General features: G+C 49.4%; 1 protein-coding gene across 1 annotated transcript in view; it reads left to right on the top strand.

Annotated features, from left to right (window-relative positions):
• LOC122365977 overlaps nt 1–12,897 on the top strand; it is a 33,698-nt gene extending 20,801 nt beyond the window's left edge. Inside the window, exons 2-17 of the mRNA XM_043337674.1 lie at nt 1,375–2,436; nt 3,935–4,142; nt 6,141–6,842; nt 7,120–7,356; nt 7,682–7,866; nt 8,232–8,406; nt 9,111–9,312; nt 9,579–9,698; nt 10,120–10,294; nt 10,566–10,690; nt 10,912–11,033; nt 11,202–11,268; nt 11,549–11,714; nt 11,915–12,042; nt 12,285–12,504; nt 12,742–12,897. Coding sequence (XP_043193609.1) covers nt 1,375–2,436; nt 3,935–4,142; nt 6,141–6,842; nt 7,120–7,356; nt 7,682–7,866; nt 8,232–8,406; nt 9,111–9,312; nt 9,579–9,698; nt 10,120–10,294; nt 10,566–10,690; nt 10,912–11,033; nt 11,202–11,268; nt 11,549–11,714; nt 11,915–12,042; nt 12,285–12,504; nt 12,742–12,863 — 4,016 coding nt within the window. The 3' untranslated portion in view covers nt 12,864–12,897. The remainder of the gene's footprint in view (nt 1–1,374; nt 2,437–3,934; nt 4,143–6,140; nt 6,843–7,119; nt 7,357–7,681; nt 7,867–8,231; nt 8,407–9,110; nt 9,313–9,578; nt 9,699–10,119; nt 10,295–10,565; nt 10,691–10,911; nt 11,034–11,201; nt 11,269–11,548; nt 11,715–11,914; nt 12,043–12,284; nt 12,505–12,741) is intronic.
• Nucleotides 12,898–15,277: the final 2,380 nt, after the last annotated feature.

Raw genomic sequence — 15,277 nt, forward strand, 5'->3', positions numbered from 1 at the left:
TGAGGACCGCGCGGCTACGCCCCAACGGCGAGAGCGGCGGACAGACGACGGGCACACCACTCAGAGTCAGGACCCAAACATTATATCTGAGAGCAGTTCCCCGCTCCCTGATTTTGTTTGGAGTTCTGGTGAAACTGTCACGGAACAACCGTACATGCCCGCTAACCGTCCATACGTGACACGATATGGACGGATTTCCAGGCCACCGGCTAGATACCCTGACCCGTAAAAAAAACATTATGAAAGTCCTCATGTCGTTCGAATAGTCTCCAGATTGTGAGATCTCCCTTAACAGGCATAAATTTGATAAATGTATGTGAGTTAGTTATTATCGTCACCCGTATGGTTTGCCCTGAACTGATCGTTACCGACAGGCATACGTCGCTGGGAGGCCACCGAGAAGTTCGAGGCGATGCTCGCACGTTGAAGGCGCTCGTTTTCCGACACCGCAGACGGCGCTCGATTCTCGACGCCGCCGCCTGCGCACACGGCGTCGCATACGCCGACGGCGCGGGGTTCGCCAGCGTGGTGGACATCATCACCAACATGCTGTCGCTGAAGTGACACCTCCATGTGTACAATTACAGCCTAAGGCGCTATTTATTTAGGGGGGAGATGTGTTGGGTTATGTATTGTTATGTTTGGCTGTGTTATGCGCTGCGTGGCCGGGGTGAGGCGTCCCTCTCGGCGCGCTGCTGGGTGCGCCTCTGCGGGCCGCCTCCCGCTGGGCGCGCCGCTGCCACCGGCGGCGTGGGGTCACGGCCGCAGCCGGGAGCGGCGGTCATTCGGAGCCGGGGAGCCGCCACGCGCGGGTGCTGCTGTGCTGCTGCTGCTGCCGCTATTGCTTGTGGAAGCTCCAATACACCTACCAAATGGAGACGCTGCCTTTGGCCTAACACGTCTATCATCCTTTAATGTTAAAACGGATCTCGTCGGTATCGGCACATCTCGACAAGCTCTTCTCTTGTCCTCCCCGCCGAGTAAAGGTCGGCCAGGCTTACCGGCAGATTGGTTTTAAACTCCAGTAAATTAGCCGAGTTCATTTATATTCCACCCTTGTTTATATGTAATTAACTTTGGCTTGAACCCAAAGTATCTGGGGATGCCTACGGTTCTCGTCCTAGCCGCCTGCAGTTGCCAGTTATAGAAGCTCATTTTGTGACACCCATTTGCATTTCTAACTTTTTCATTCTGAAAGTACCCTCGCAACAAACTACAATGCCATTTGTTTGCAGACAGTTTACAATGTGCCCCAATGTGCCCTGGAAAATGCCCTTCATACTCGACACTCGTCTGCCCGCATAAATAAGTAGCTTTAGCCGTTAGGGATTTTATTTTCCAATTTTGACATCGCATGGATATCTTTCTTTGCAGGTGTGGTTGGCGACTTCAGTCCAAAATACTGCAGTACCAACCCTTGTCAGAATGGGGGAATCTGCTACGAAATGCTATCATCCATCACTAATGCTGTGTATTTGAGCGACGGACTACGGGGCTCCGTCAGCCGGCCAAACTCCGTCGGCGAAGGCAGCGCCGCCTCTCCCAAACTCTCAACCACTGGTGGCGCCACTACCACCGTGAGGTCCATCGCAGGAGGGTACCGTCCCGAGGCGGCGGAGGAGGCACCATCCACATCATCTCGGCCAGCACATACCAGCTCGACAAAGACAAAGTCTTTATCAACCAGCTCAATCACAGCAAACAGTCTAACAGAAGCAGCCACTACGACGACCACCATCGCTTCTACCATCCGTGTCACCTCAGCCGCTGCCGCCGCCGCCATCTCCGCCGCCGCTGTCACCGCCAGTCCGCCCACTCCCGGCGCCAACTCCAAGACTGCCTCTGCCTCCCATCCGTCTCGGGCAGGTCCCAAACCATCCCCTCCCCCGTCCACTCCGTCTGAGCTGCAGTACACGGTGGGCGTGTACCAGCCCGAGCAGGAGGCGCCTCTGACGCTGTGTCCGCCGCCGTTCCTGCTGATTCGCGGCCTCTGTCTGTACCTGAGCGACAGCCGGCAGGGCGCCGAGGACAGCCGCCGGCTGTGTCGCAGCCTCGGTGGGCGACTCGCCGATGTTGGTGACGAGGAGTCGCTACTGCTGACGCGGCTGGTGTGGCCGCCGCCGCCGCCGCGCGGTCTGTACGCCTGGGTGGACGGCACCGTGGGCCAGGTGGGGCGGCGCCGCCAGCGCCGCACGCTGATCGGGCGCCGTCTGTGCACGGCCGCCACGGCCGCTACCGGTCAGCTGGCGCTGAGACACTGCGAGGAGCCGCACCGCGGTCTGTGCGAGCGGCAGCCGCTGAACACGGCGCCCCATCGGCCGAGGAGGAGTCCACGGAGCCCTCCGTCCAGCGCACCGAGTCCTATGAGCTTTCCAGAGGAGGAGACCTGCCACTGTGAGGAGGGATACGGAGGCGACGACTGCGTGAAGGCCCTTGGTGAGTCGTCAGTGGTCGGTTGACCTTGTGAAACTCTGGTACTTAAGACCAAGCTTCTGTTTCCTGCTGACAAGGAACAGCGATCCATTGTAGGAAATTCGACGAGCTTTATTTCGTCGAACTTTTTTTGGTGATACTCATATAAGATTTCCACTAGTTTGTACTCAAATTGTTCCATTGCTTAGAAGAGGTCCAATTTTTTAATTGCGGCATGACGGGGAGTGTTCTGTGTTTCCTGCATACAGTCGTTATCCCGCGCCCTGGTGGGGTCTGTTTATAACGCGACCTGGTGTGTGTGTGTGGGGGGGGGGGGCTATTTTTGAGCCCCTCCTATCTCCGAAACTACTGGACGGATCCGCAAAATTCAAACGGCGTTCAAAGGCCCCGTCAAATTTGTCTAGTGAACTCCAATTTCATTGACCTCAGGGTCACCGATGACGTCACAGGTCAGGTCAAAGATAAAATGTTTTGCCGTTCACGGGTTTTATAGGAAATGCGCTATAAAATCGTGTAAAACGCATTTTATCGAAAATAAACGATAGGGCATCAGTTGCCTAGTACATATGTTGCTATTAGAGGTCACTGATGATAACACCAGGTCAGGTCACAGGTCACCGAGGGTCAGCATATGAACCCAATGTTACTAGGGCTGTACGATGCATATTTTATGGCCAATTTTTCATTCCCAACTCAATGGTGTTGGTTATTAGACCATCAGGAACGGTTTGGGTCACTTCCTGGCGGGAGTGAGGTCATTGTCAGGTCAAAAAAGGTCAAATTTCAAAGTTGATATTTTTGCATTAAATGGGTATTGATTCGATGCAGCTCGTCACGGCGAGTCTATTGATGGTCTTTGTTTTGCGCTACGTGGTCTAGAAGTGCTAAAAATTGAGTTTGAAAATATGTCATCAATTTTGAACAACTTTTTTCGCTATAACTTGACCAAAAAAAGAGGTATCGATCTAAAAGTTGGTATTTAAATAGAAGGCGGTGGGGGCTATGACATATGTTCCGTTTTTTCGAAAATCGAAAACGTTTTGGATTTTTTGGCTATTATATTCATTTTTAGGGGTCAAAATTCAAAAATTGCAAAATTTGGAGATGGCAGTATAGTAGCCCTGGCAATTCTACACCTTTTATATTTTAGACGTTTTTCTATATCTTCAAAGCTATAGGCCTGACAGCTCTTCCCGTGAAACCTTTTTTTTTTTGGTCGAAAACGTCAGAACATGACGTCACTCTGACGTCATTTGCGGCCAACCCATCATAGCCGTTAGAAAAATTTTCGGTCACAATGTGTAAAATTGATGCTCGGGAGGGTACTGAAAATTTGGTGACGATCGGTGCATCGGTTCTGGAGATATATCAAAAAGTCTGGAGGGGGGGGAATAGCCCTACCCCACCAGGGTGCGGGTTATGCTTTCCTTACCTAGGTGGAAAATGGTTGAACATGGGTGATAAACAATTTCGAATTACACATTTTCGTTTTTGATTGCAGAGAACGACGGACATGAGTTCGAGTACTGCCAGGACACGAAAATCGGTGGCGCATCTGGAAAAGCAATCATAGTGGACTTTGGTGCCATGGGTCGCTTCCCATGGGAGACGAGTCGCCCGCCGGTTAACTGTCCCAGCCCGGACGTGCCCCTTCCGGCTGACTCCGACGGCTGTGTCGTGCCTTCTAGCGAAGCTATCCTACGCTACTGGTGAGAAATTTGTCCCGAACCTGAGCTGGTTGAAGTTCGTAGCACTGGCGGATCCAGACTTGCGTTTTGGGGGGGGGCCAACTTATGCAGGAGCCAAACCTAGGGTACCCCCAAATCCTGTTTTCTCATCGGATTTAGGCCACTTATTTTTCGTCACAGCCCTGACACTATAAATATTTTTTTTTAACTAAAAATAAAAATATATAAATGGTAGCCCACCCGACCCATGCCTTTATATTACTTTGTAAACACTTACTATTGCTTTTGTCGACCAGTTAACCCGCTTCGAGTCAGTGCTTGGGTCCCTTTGCGGGCCGGGAGGTGGTAAAACGGGAGGTGGTCTAACTCGGCTCCTGGGCCAGGCACTGATTGAACTGTGCTTCATTATCGCTTGGGGGAGGGGGCAAACGGGCCACTTTAGGCCTCTGGGAAGGGGGCATGGCCCTAAATGCCCCCTCCCTGGATCCGCCAGTGTAAGAGACCATTGGAGCTGCAGTTGAGTACCTCAGACGTCAGGGTACGTCCTCAGATGTATAGGACTCGCATGGAGACCTCTTATGCTATAGTGGACTGAAAGGACCCAAAGGAGCCTGTCTAGGGCTCCCGGAGATAGACGTGGGCCCTCAGGAGCCCGCCAGAGCCCCCAATGAGGGATAAGTGGGGGATACCAAGTGCCTGCAATTGCATATTGCATAAGCCATAACGCCATTACAAATCAATATAATATGTACCAGTGGCAGATCCAAGGGGGCCACATGGGTCATGACCCCCCTTGGTGCCCGGGGGCACCACGGGCCTGTCAGGGGCACCACCGGCCTAGCAGGGGCACTACCAGCCCGCCAGGGGCACCACAGGCCTAACAAGGGCACCACGGGCCTGTGAGGGGCCCCACAGGCTAGGCTTGTCAGGGGCACCCCAGGTCTGTCAGGGACACCAGAGACCTGCCAGGGGCGCCGCCGGCCTTGCAGGGGCACCATGGGCCTGTCAGGGGCACCAGAGGCCTAGCAGGTGTACCACAGGCCTTACAGGGGCACCTTGGGCCTGTCAGGGGCCCCACCGACCTCGCAGGGGCACCACCGGCCTCGCAGGCATCACGGCATCACGCAGGGGCACCTTGGGCCTGTCGGGGGCATCACGGGCCTGTTGGGGGCACTTTAGGCTTGTCAGGGGCACCACAGTCCTGTCAGGTCCCAGGGGCATCAGCAGCCTAGCAGGGGCACCCTAGGCCCGCCAGAGGCACCACAGGCCTGCCAGGGTCCAGGGGCACCACAGACCTACCAAGGGCACCACGGGTCTGTCAGGGGCACCTCAGGCTCCCGTGCCCCCCCCCCCCCCCCCCCCCCCCGGATCCGCCAGTGATGCCACACCACGCGAAACACCGCCAACTCCCAGCTACCGCGCCATAAACACGTGCCAACAAGTCCTTTTTGAAGGTCGACTCCACTCGCGCAACTTTTGACTGACCCTCACTGCTACCATATTGCTTCCATATTATGCTGTGGAAAGCTTTACTTCACCAAGTGGCTAAAAACCTCCATCAAGGTATATTTTCTTAGCAATTTTTCTTACGTTTTGGGGGGGGCCAAACAGGCCACTTTAGGCCTTTGGGGGGGGGGCCATGGCCCCCGTGGCCCCCCCCCCCCTGGATCCGCCAGTGGTTCGTAGAGCGTATGTCAGCTGCAAGCTTTCAGGTCCATTATAAATGAACAGGCGCTTTAAGAAATGATGACTTGAAAATGCTACTCACCGTTCGGGCTCTTAGCCTTCAGCTCACGTTCAGTCACTTCCTCGCCGACCGACAGATAAAAAAAAAATGGAAGTGAATTAAAATGTTCAATGCATGCTTTGCTCATGTTCCTTATTTTTCCAGGCGATCTATATCAATCATATGTACCTATGTCATGCCCCACTCATAATCAGCAATCGTTATGCAACGTCCAGATTTTATGAACCACGAATTGCAGACCGTTAATTGTCTGTTTGTGTCTTCTGACACAGGTGTCAGGGAAAGAAAGAATGCACTCCCAACATCGACTTGCTATCTGCCTACTTCACTGATGCCTGTCACTATGACGAGGACGGCGGATTAGACGTATCGATGCGGCTCTACCTTCGCTACCGTGACGACAGTCAGTCTAGCGACGTCAGCTTCTGTCGCCACGGGGGCACCTACGACAGGGACACGCGCACCTGCTACAGCATCACCGACTCAGAAGGCGACTTTGAACACCAGGTAACGACGTGCCGAGATATGGGAGGTGATATAATCTACAGTCTCGACAGCGCCGACTACCCGGGGTATTTGAGCCTACTCAAAAAGCTGGCTGCCGACGCAGGTCTCTCCAGTAATGAGGATATCTGGCTGATGGGCACTGCCGACGCCGAGGAACCGAGACCGGTGGTGGACATGAATCACATGCCCAGCAAGCCGTATCCGTGTCTCTCCCTGAAAACCGGCTCGGAAAAGACGTGCGGCGTCGGCAAGGAACAGCAGCTGTACACAGTGTGTGCCCTGCCGCCGTGGCCGGGCCAGCCGGCTCCCCAGTGTCCCCCGGTGCGGTTTGACGACTACGGCCTGACGTTTCCCGAGACAGCGGGCGGGAAAACGGTGACCCAGCCGTGCGGCGCGGGCTACACGGGCTCTGCCAGCTACCTGTGCGGCGTGGACGGACAGTGGAGCTCGCAGTACCCCGACCTCTCGTGAGTATACGCTTCTGACACTGCGCCTGTGGTAGGTAGATAAGGTAAGGTACCTATTCCGTATTGGAAACACGGAAGCCGAGGCAAGAGCAATAACCTAAAATTTTGTTTTTATGTGATCCTGCAGCTGCACGTATACATAAACAATTCAAGACTAAAGTAGCTTACTTGACGCTAGAAACGCTTAATCAATTGTCACTCACTATCTTAAAAAGCAACTTATGCATAATGTTCACTTGCTGGTCCATGACATGCCCCTGTCTTACTGATTCCACAGTGGCTGCCGCTCGGACAACATCAACACCGACGATGCCAAAAAGCGTCTGGACAAGGGCACAGAGCCTGTCTCGGACATCGTCTCCGACCTGGCAACCAACGTCACCAGGCAGACGTCACAGAACAAGCCGCTGACGTCAGGTGACGTCATCAACTCTGTGCAGCTGCTGCCACAGATGGTGTCCGCTCAGCAGGCCCAGCTCAGCGGACAGGCCGACCAGCAGACTGTCGCTAAACAGTGAGTTCTTGGTTATATTTATCATCATATTTATAGCTAATATCGATATAGATATGGCGCTAATAATTCTAATTCTGAATTTCTTTGATGTGTCGACTCGACTATTCACAGTTAAAAAAATGTTCTGAGATTGCTAAAAGCTACACAAGTGCGAAATGTGAGCGAGACGTTGTGTGCTCTGTTGCTGTTTCATATTCCTCTCACTAGATGGCAGCCACGTCTAGCGCCTGATAGTTATACTGTACCGCACAGCTCTAAACAGCCCGTTTATCCCGACACGCCAGGAAGCGTGACCGTTCATCACAATTCACATCGAACTTGGCAGGTATCTGGGTAGCGTAACCAGTCTTGTCGGCGGCCTGACGAGCGGCGAGACGTCTTGGCACGGCATGTCCGAGACTGAGCGTTTCGATACGTCCACGGTCCTGCAGCGAAACGTGGAACAGTCGGCCTACCTGCTGGCATCCTACCTGGACAACCAGCACGAGGACTTCAGCGAGAGCACCATCCGTGAGTGCCTGCCGCAGATCTGGTGGATGAGTGGGTACTGGCCACTGGGTGATGTGGTAGAATGTCTGATGAAGCTGAAGTAGATGCGTTAGCCGTTAAGTCCTGTTGTTCCGCTTTACCAAGAAATATTGCACTCCTTTTGGCATTGCGCTTTACCTATAAAATGTCGTGGTGGGATGCTACGTAATGTCAAAACACCTGTCATGTTTATCAAATGCACGATACGTGATAGTAACAGAGATCAATGGAATAGTTAGCATTCAAATCATTCAATCAATCACAATCCCCTATGTAAGCAAAAATATGTTTAGCAGTCCTTGTAGTATGTAACGGGAGTCGACGTGACCAGCTGCTCTGTCTGACAGGTCTTCGCACGGGTCGGTACAGCTCGCTGAAGGGTAACCTCGAGTACCGCACACAGCAAGGGTCCACTGTGACGCTGCCGGACGAGGTCGGTAGGTTCAACGATAGCGGCAGCACCACCATCGTCTTCGTCGAGTACGGCAACCTGGACTGCCTGCTTGGCGCAGAGAAGTGCAGGTTAGAAAATATATCTATTATAGCTCTAAGCTGATAGCGATCGATCATCGATGTTTGTGGTCACCTTTTGCTCCGGCTCTCAATTTACCTAAATATTGTAAATATCTATGTATTTTGATATCGGTTTAGAATGATTCCGTCTCGTGATATGTACGCGGAACGTATTTGAAAATGTCATAACACACTCTAGAAAGGATACATGATAACAATAACACGTCAAATGTATATCTAAACACACAAAACTTTCGGTGTTTTACACGAAACCCGAACCCGCTCTGAAATATTATAGGAGACATTTTAAAATATGTGCTTTTAGCACTAAAGTTTAGTTTTTACATAGCAACCGTTTAGTAGCACAAGCTGCTATGTTGTTTTACGATGAGCAAAGGCCTCAAGGGAATTGTTTCGGCCCTTTACTATGTTCTTAATGTTCATATCAGTGTCATCTAGCAGAAAAATTTTACGAGCATGTTTATAGGCAGCCCATCATTATCGTCGACTTACATCTACGACCGGTTTACTATGCTGTGTAGTCTCTCGGGTGTAGCAAAGTAACTGAATGGCATACTGTTGAAAAAAAAAAAAACGCCAATCACCATGACAAGACTAGTACGGAAGGCGTCCAATCCAGCAGGCCCTACAAAACACACACGAGTATCTAAATGTTGCCATTTTGTGAGCTGAGTTTTTCTTTTTTCTTGCAGCACCCCTGATGAGTTGCGTCAGCGGACCGACCTGCAGTACGAGCGGTTCGTGAACTCGCCGGTGGTCAGCGCCAGCGTCGGCAACACCTCCGTAACGTTCGAAAACTCCAACGTGACGCTCACCTTCAAAACTCGCCTCTCGGCCGCCAGCTTCAACGTCTCAAACTACCTGTGCGCCTACTGGAACGAGAAAACAGAACAGGTGGGTCGGAAACGTTGGTCTTCCTGCTCGCTAAAAATAAGCAAATGTTTTGGGCTGGACGGAATCAATAATGGCGCTGGTTTACCTATTATCATTGGTGACGTATTTGTAACCTTAAAACTTCCTTATTGGGATACAATACTGAACTGTCGCTGGTATTGCAAAGATCTGAAGCTTAATCATTTTTTTGTACTTTGACTGTCGGACCTTCATAAATAAAATGTGTTTGACTAATATAACCGAAAACATTCGTCTCATTTCACCAGTGGGCTGACGACGGCTGCACTTTGGGAAGAATAACAAACGAATCGGTGGAGTGTCTGTGTAACCATCTCACCAGTTTCGCCACACTGATGGATATTAACGGCGTCATTGAGGAGGGCTCGGTGAGTTAACGTCCTTCAAAAGTCCTGAACAAATGGCCTTTCAAACGTTGTTTCTGATTTTCTAGCCAGTCCGTGCGTTACTCGCAGACCCTCGGACTCTCCTGTCCACCACTCATAGGCACATTTCCTGAGATTTTTGGTGACCAGTTGGCTTGTCCGCCAGTCCTAAAGTCGGTATGTTAGTCGATCGGGCCATCGACCCCCCTGTCGGTTCTTCGGCCAGTCTGGCGAACTCGATCTTTCTGTCGTATAAATGTAATGAATGTGGGATTTTGAAGGTTAGGTTAGGTTATGATGCTTTCGGCGACCCTTTTGTCGGTCTGTCCGTCAGTCTATTCACTGTTGCTCGTCCTGCTGTCCACCTCCTGAACCTTTCATCCAATTCCGTCAGTCGTTGACTCTCTGAACGATTGTCCGGCAGGCTCTGGACCTGGCGCTCAGCTGGCTCACCACCATCGGCTGCGTCATCAGCCTCATCAGCCTGGCCATCTGTCTGCTGGTCTTCACTGTCATCCCGACGCTGAGGAGCGAGCGGACCTCGGTCCACCGCAACCTCTGCTTCTGCCTCTTCACCGCCGAGTTTATACTCCTCGCCGGTAGGTTATCAAGGGATTTGGAGGGCAGGCAGGCGTAAAACGAGTGGCATGTCCATTGGATGATGGTCGTTATTCACCTTGTAAGTAACGTTTACAGATTCACGCCAAAAGTTCTCTGTCAGCCATTGCGTCTTTATGCATTTTCTTGCATTAGCTTTTCATACAAAGTCTCTGCTCGGTTGCCGGATAAGTTGATGACAAATAATCGTGTACTTTTCATGACTGAGTGCATGTGACGTCATATTTCTGACAAATTTTCTCCGTTTCGTAGGTTTGCAGCCCCACGGTAACCCGACGGGCTGTGCTATCGTTGCCGGTCTGTTGCATTTCTTTTTCCTGGCTGCGTTCGCCTGGATGTGCATTGAAGGAGTTCAGATTTATCTGATGGTTTACAAAGTGAGTACCTACTACCTATAACTTGTCGACTGATACACCCACCGCCATTACTAACGCCGACCCAACGCGCATGTTTTGTAAAGTAGCACGTAGGTAATACGTAAAATTAGTGTGATATGTAATTGAGAGGATTATCCCTAATAGTGGAATGTTTTTGAAGTGTTAAGAAAGTGAATACCGCGGCAAACAAATGTAACGTTTTTTTCTGTTCTTCCCCACAGGTATTTGCTTCGAGAAAGTCGCACATGCGCTACTTTTATGCCTGCGGCTATGGCATTCCGGCACTCATTGTAACCATATCGGTGTCAGTCACGAAAGGAGAAGGCTACGGCTCCGAGACAGCGTGAGTCGACTTCAAGGCTTATTTGTGTGTTCTAATTAAATTGCTGTAATTGAATAGCTGTCATAATTTGCTTCAGTTATCTATATACCGTGAGTCACTCCGACAGAATCATTTCGTGTGTTCACTTGCAAAGAGTCATTGATCTGCAGCGTGCCTCTCATTTTGCAGATGCTGGCTGAGCACCGATAATGGACTCATCTGGGCATTTGCCGGTCCTCTCCTCTTCGTCGTTTTGGTAAGTGTGAAACTGGCTGTCTCACTACTCTCCCAAGTTTTTAGATACGGCCATTCACGTCAATGGCCTATTTAAATGATTATCAAATATTCCATTTTTACATGTTCACATGTGTTTTTGTCACTGATGTTCTACTTGGCCACAATTTTAAATCCATTTATCATTTCAAGCCACTTCTCGGACAGTACATAAGAAATAAGAATAGAAAAAGTAAACAATAATGTTGGTGCATGAGTCACACGCTTCGGTAGTTTCTCCTCACACTCTTGTGTGTTTCCAGGTGAACATATGCGCTCTGGTAATGGCTCTGCGAGTGACGGCACGCGCCCCCAAGGGTCGCAGCACCAAGGCCCCGCCGCAGGCCTCCACCTGGATCCGTGGCTCGGCCTCTCTGGTCGCCATCCTGGGCACCACCTGGCTCTTTGGATTCCTGTACTTCACCAACGGTCAGTGCACTGCTTAGTCCTGCCTCTTTGGGAGCGCCTAAAAGGCCTTCCCTCAATGCAGAAACAATAAATGCATTATGCAGGCTGCTCTTTTAACACATCTCTTTCTTTTTAACACACTGTTGTGGGATGATCTGCTCATTTTTGTTTTCGAACAACAGTATTTTTGAACGTTTTTTAACAGATTATTTTTCTTCCAGGGCTGCTGGCTTTCTCTGTCATATTCACAATTTTGAACTCCCTGCAAGGGTTCTTTATCTTCCTTTTCCACGTCTGGCTGAATGACAAGAACCGAACAGAAGCGCAACGTTTCGTGTGGAAGACAACGGTAAGGAAGGGGGCTCAAGTGAAATTTCTTCAGCTGACTAGTGGTGTTTTCTGTCTCATTCAAAATTATATTAGCGCGAACATATATTGTAATGATATTCTTCTCTTTAGCTTTTGCGTCACATTTATCACAAGTAACATAAATCAATTATTTCACATAGGTACTTTCTGTAGAATTTAGCTGCATTGATTGATCAAATCTGCATTTTCCCGTGTCACGCTGACCGCTCGACTCTGCTCCAGAACCGTATGGGTCTCACGGAGCACGACCTGACCACCACCTCGGCGGCACATACCTCGAGGGCGCACGGTGGACACACAGTGGAGACATCGGTGGCCGCCCCGGCCGTGTCTCCCCGACCAAACGGCACCAACGGCACCAACGGCACCAGTAACGGCACCAACCAGACGCCCAAGAAGGCCGGTGGAGCTGGCAACCTGGTCACAAGAGCTCTGCGGCGGGGTAAGGATTAGAACGGCCTACAGAACTGGCCGTGGAGAAGTTATGATGCGATGAGTTGGAGGCGCTATACGATGCAAATAAATAAATCAACTTGTTCTTATGCACTGTTAAATCCATATTCTCGTAGTTTTTCCTCCTCTCGTAGTTTTTTTCCTTCTCTCCTCGTATTGCCATATACTATGGCACCATGTTCTATTGCACAGCGAAAGCGATTCATGTGCGCCTTGCTTTCGGCAGTGAACGGTCAACGCATCGGGGAATCAATCAACGGGGAGGCGCCTAGCCCGACTGCCGAGAGCCGCAGGCCTCTGCAGCACGCAGCCGGGAGCCAGGCGAATACTGGTGGCGATGCAGCCTGAGACTGGCGGTAAACTGAGCTTGGAAGGACCTCACCCCGCCACCCCACAGCTACTGATACCTACATTTATCGATGTGTCATGTTAATGATATAATGGTGTATCGTTCTGTTTCGAGGGCAGCCAATGAACTGAGATTTATTTTTTAGATTGATGTCGTGTGTGTGTGCTATGTGCGATGCATAAAGCCAATGGCATGGTAAGAGGGCGTGAAAGGTATCCACGTATAATGTATATGTAGTTTGTGCTAACGGATTATATGGCATCTACATAGGTTATACCGTAAGGGGGCAGACACTGCCTATTTTCTGTTATCAAAGGAACACGTCGTAGTAGCACCTCAATAGAAGGCCTAAATAGATCAATATAGGCACACACCATGGCCTACATATTGTTGACTATTAGCCTATACAGTATATATCCCCCTTGTAGTTATAAATGGACAATTATTGTATCTAGAGTACATGAACTTCCAGGCTCCACAAATCAAACTATTAAAACAGTTACATTAAACAGTTACGCCTTTAATGTAACTGTTTTAATAGTTTGATTTGTGGAGCCTGGAAGTTCATGTACTCTCGATACAATATATCCCCCTATTGGCCACTCAGAAATAACTGCGAAATCCTACGAATGCTGCCAAGTGTGACAGGTAGTTCTGTGTAGATATGTGTCGTTAACGGGATCGCCGTTTATTTATTTTGATTCGGCTGTGAATGGCATGTTACGTACGAGTGCAAGGAAGATTGCAATTTGTCATGTATAACACTGTAGAAAGCTGCAGCCAGCAGCTCATCCCTCAGATGAGCAAAGGCGAGAGCAACAGACATCTTACACAGGTGTTGCGTATAGCTGCCGAAAATGTTCGATGTTATAACAGTTCTTTTCTGTGTGTGTGCTAGACTAGTCTGTGTGTTGTTGGTCGTTGAGCATCCCTGTGTATAGAGATAGTCCTGTTGATTGTATGTTAGTAAGCCCTGAGAAGTAAGTTTATCGCATATTTGTTTGACCAATATAGTCCATATGGTATTTTCGAGGTAAAGCTTTCTTGCGTTCATTCACGCTACATGCGCTCCAAACTTGACCCTGACGCTTGGACGCTATCACTGACACTAGGTCTATGTCTTTCGAAATTCCTGTTTATTTTTCGTCTAAATTAGATCATATTTAACCCGCGCCCCACTGGGGTCTGTGTATAACACGCCCTACTGGGGGGGGGGGGCTATTCATAGCCCCCCCTCCTAACTCCGAAACTACTGGGCCGATCGTCAAAATTCAAACGGCGTCTGATAGCCCCGGAAAAACTGTCGCGCGAAACCTAATTTCATTGACCTCGAGGTCACCGATGACGTCACAGGTCAGGTCAAAGTAAAAATTATTAGTATTTTAGCTTGTTCACATTTTGGGCTCTGGCCGCCGTCTTACAAGTCAGATCAGGCTCATTTTTGGTACACACACTCTTAAACAGATGCTCTAGATACCCTGAGGGTACAAAGCTTTTACTTTGATTTTCAGGTCAAGGTCAGGTCATCATAGGTCACGAAAATATTTTATCATGCGTCGGTCACGTGACACATGTTTTATGGTCCATTTAGGCCATAGATTTCGAATTTGATGTCGTCTGTGTCATTCGAGGTCATTTTGAGTCGAATTTAGCTTAGGTCAGGTCACTTTCAGGTCAAAAAAGGTCAAATTTTGAGGTTAAAATTTTTCAACAAAAAAGGTGTCTATTGGATGCAGTTTGAGCTCAGGAACACGATGGTGCCATTTATATTGGTGTACGATGTCAAATACGTACTGAAAAATTGATTTGAAAAATTAATAATTGTGAATTTTTTGCAATAATGCGTATAACTTGGCCATTTTTGAAGATATTTAGCTAAAACTTGCTAGAGTTAGTCATAATCAAGCGTTCTGTCACATATATTCTGGTTTTTTCGAAAAGTCAAAAACTTTTTGAAAAAAATATAAAAATACATATTTTTAATATTATTATATCAAATTTTCGAAATTTTCAAAATTTTGAAAATTCGAGATAGCAGTTTGATAGCGCGGTCAATTCTGAGTCCTTTCATGCAAAGAAATTGGATCTAGCTTAAAAACTGAGCTCTTGGGAGCGATTGCCGTGGTTCAATGTTTTGCGTCGAAATCGGCCGAACATGACGTCACTCTGACGTCATTTCCGGCCGACCTATGGCAGCTACGAAGTTCAAATTTTGACACAAGGTGTCAAATTGATGCAGCCAAAGGTACTGTAAGTTTGGCGTCGATCCGTCAAGCGGTTTGGAAGTTATTGCAGAAAAACGGGAGGGGGGGCTATAAATAGCCCCCCCCCCAGTGGGGCGCGGGTTAAACACTATTGTCATGATGTGTGTGGTCGCGAACGTGAAAATATACATCTGTCATACATTTTGCTT

Source organism: Amphibalanus amphitrite, unplaced genomic scaffold (genome assembly GCF_019059575.1).
Source record: "Amphibalanus amphitrite isolate SeventyFive unplaced genomic scaffold, NRLGWU_Aamphi_draft 000775F_arrow, whole genome shotgun sequence".
NCBI classification, from domain to species: Eukaryota; Metazoa; Arthropoda; class Thecostraca; order Balanomorpha; family Balanidae; genus Amphibalanus; species Amphibalanus amphitrite.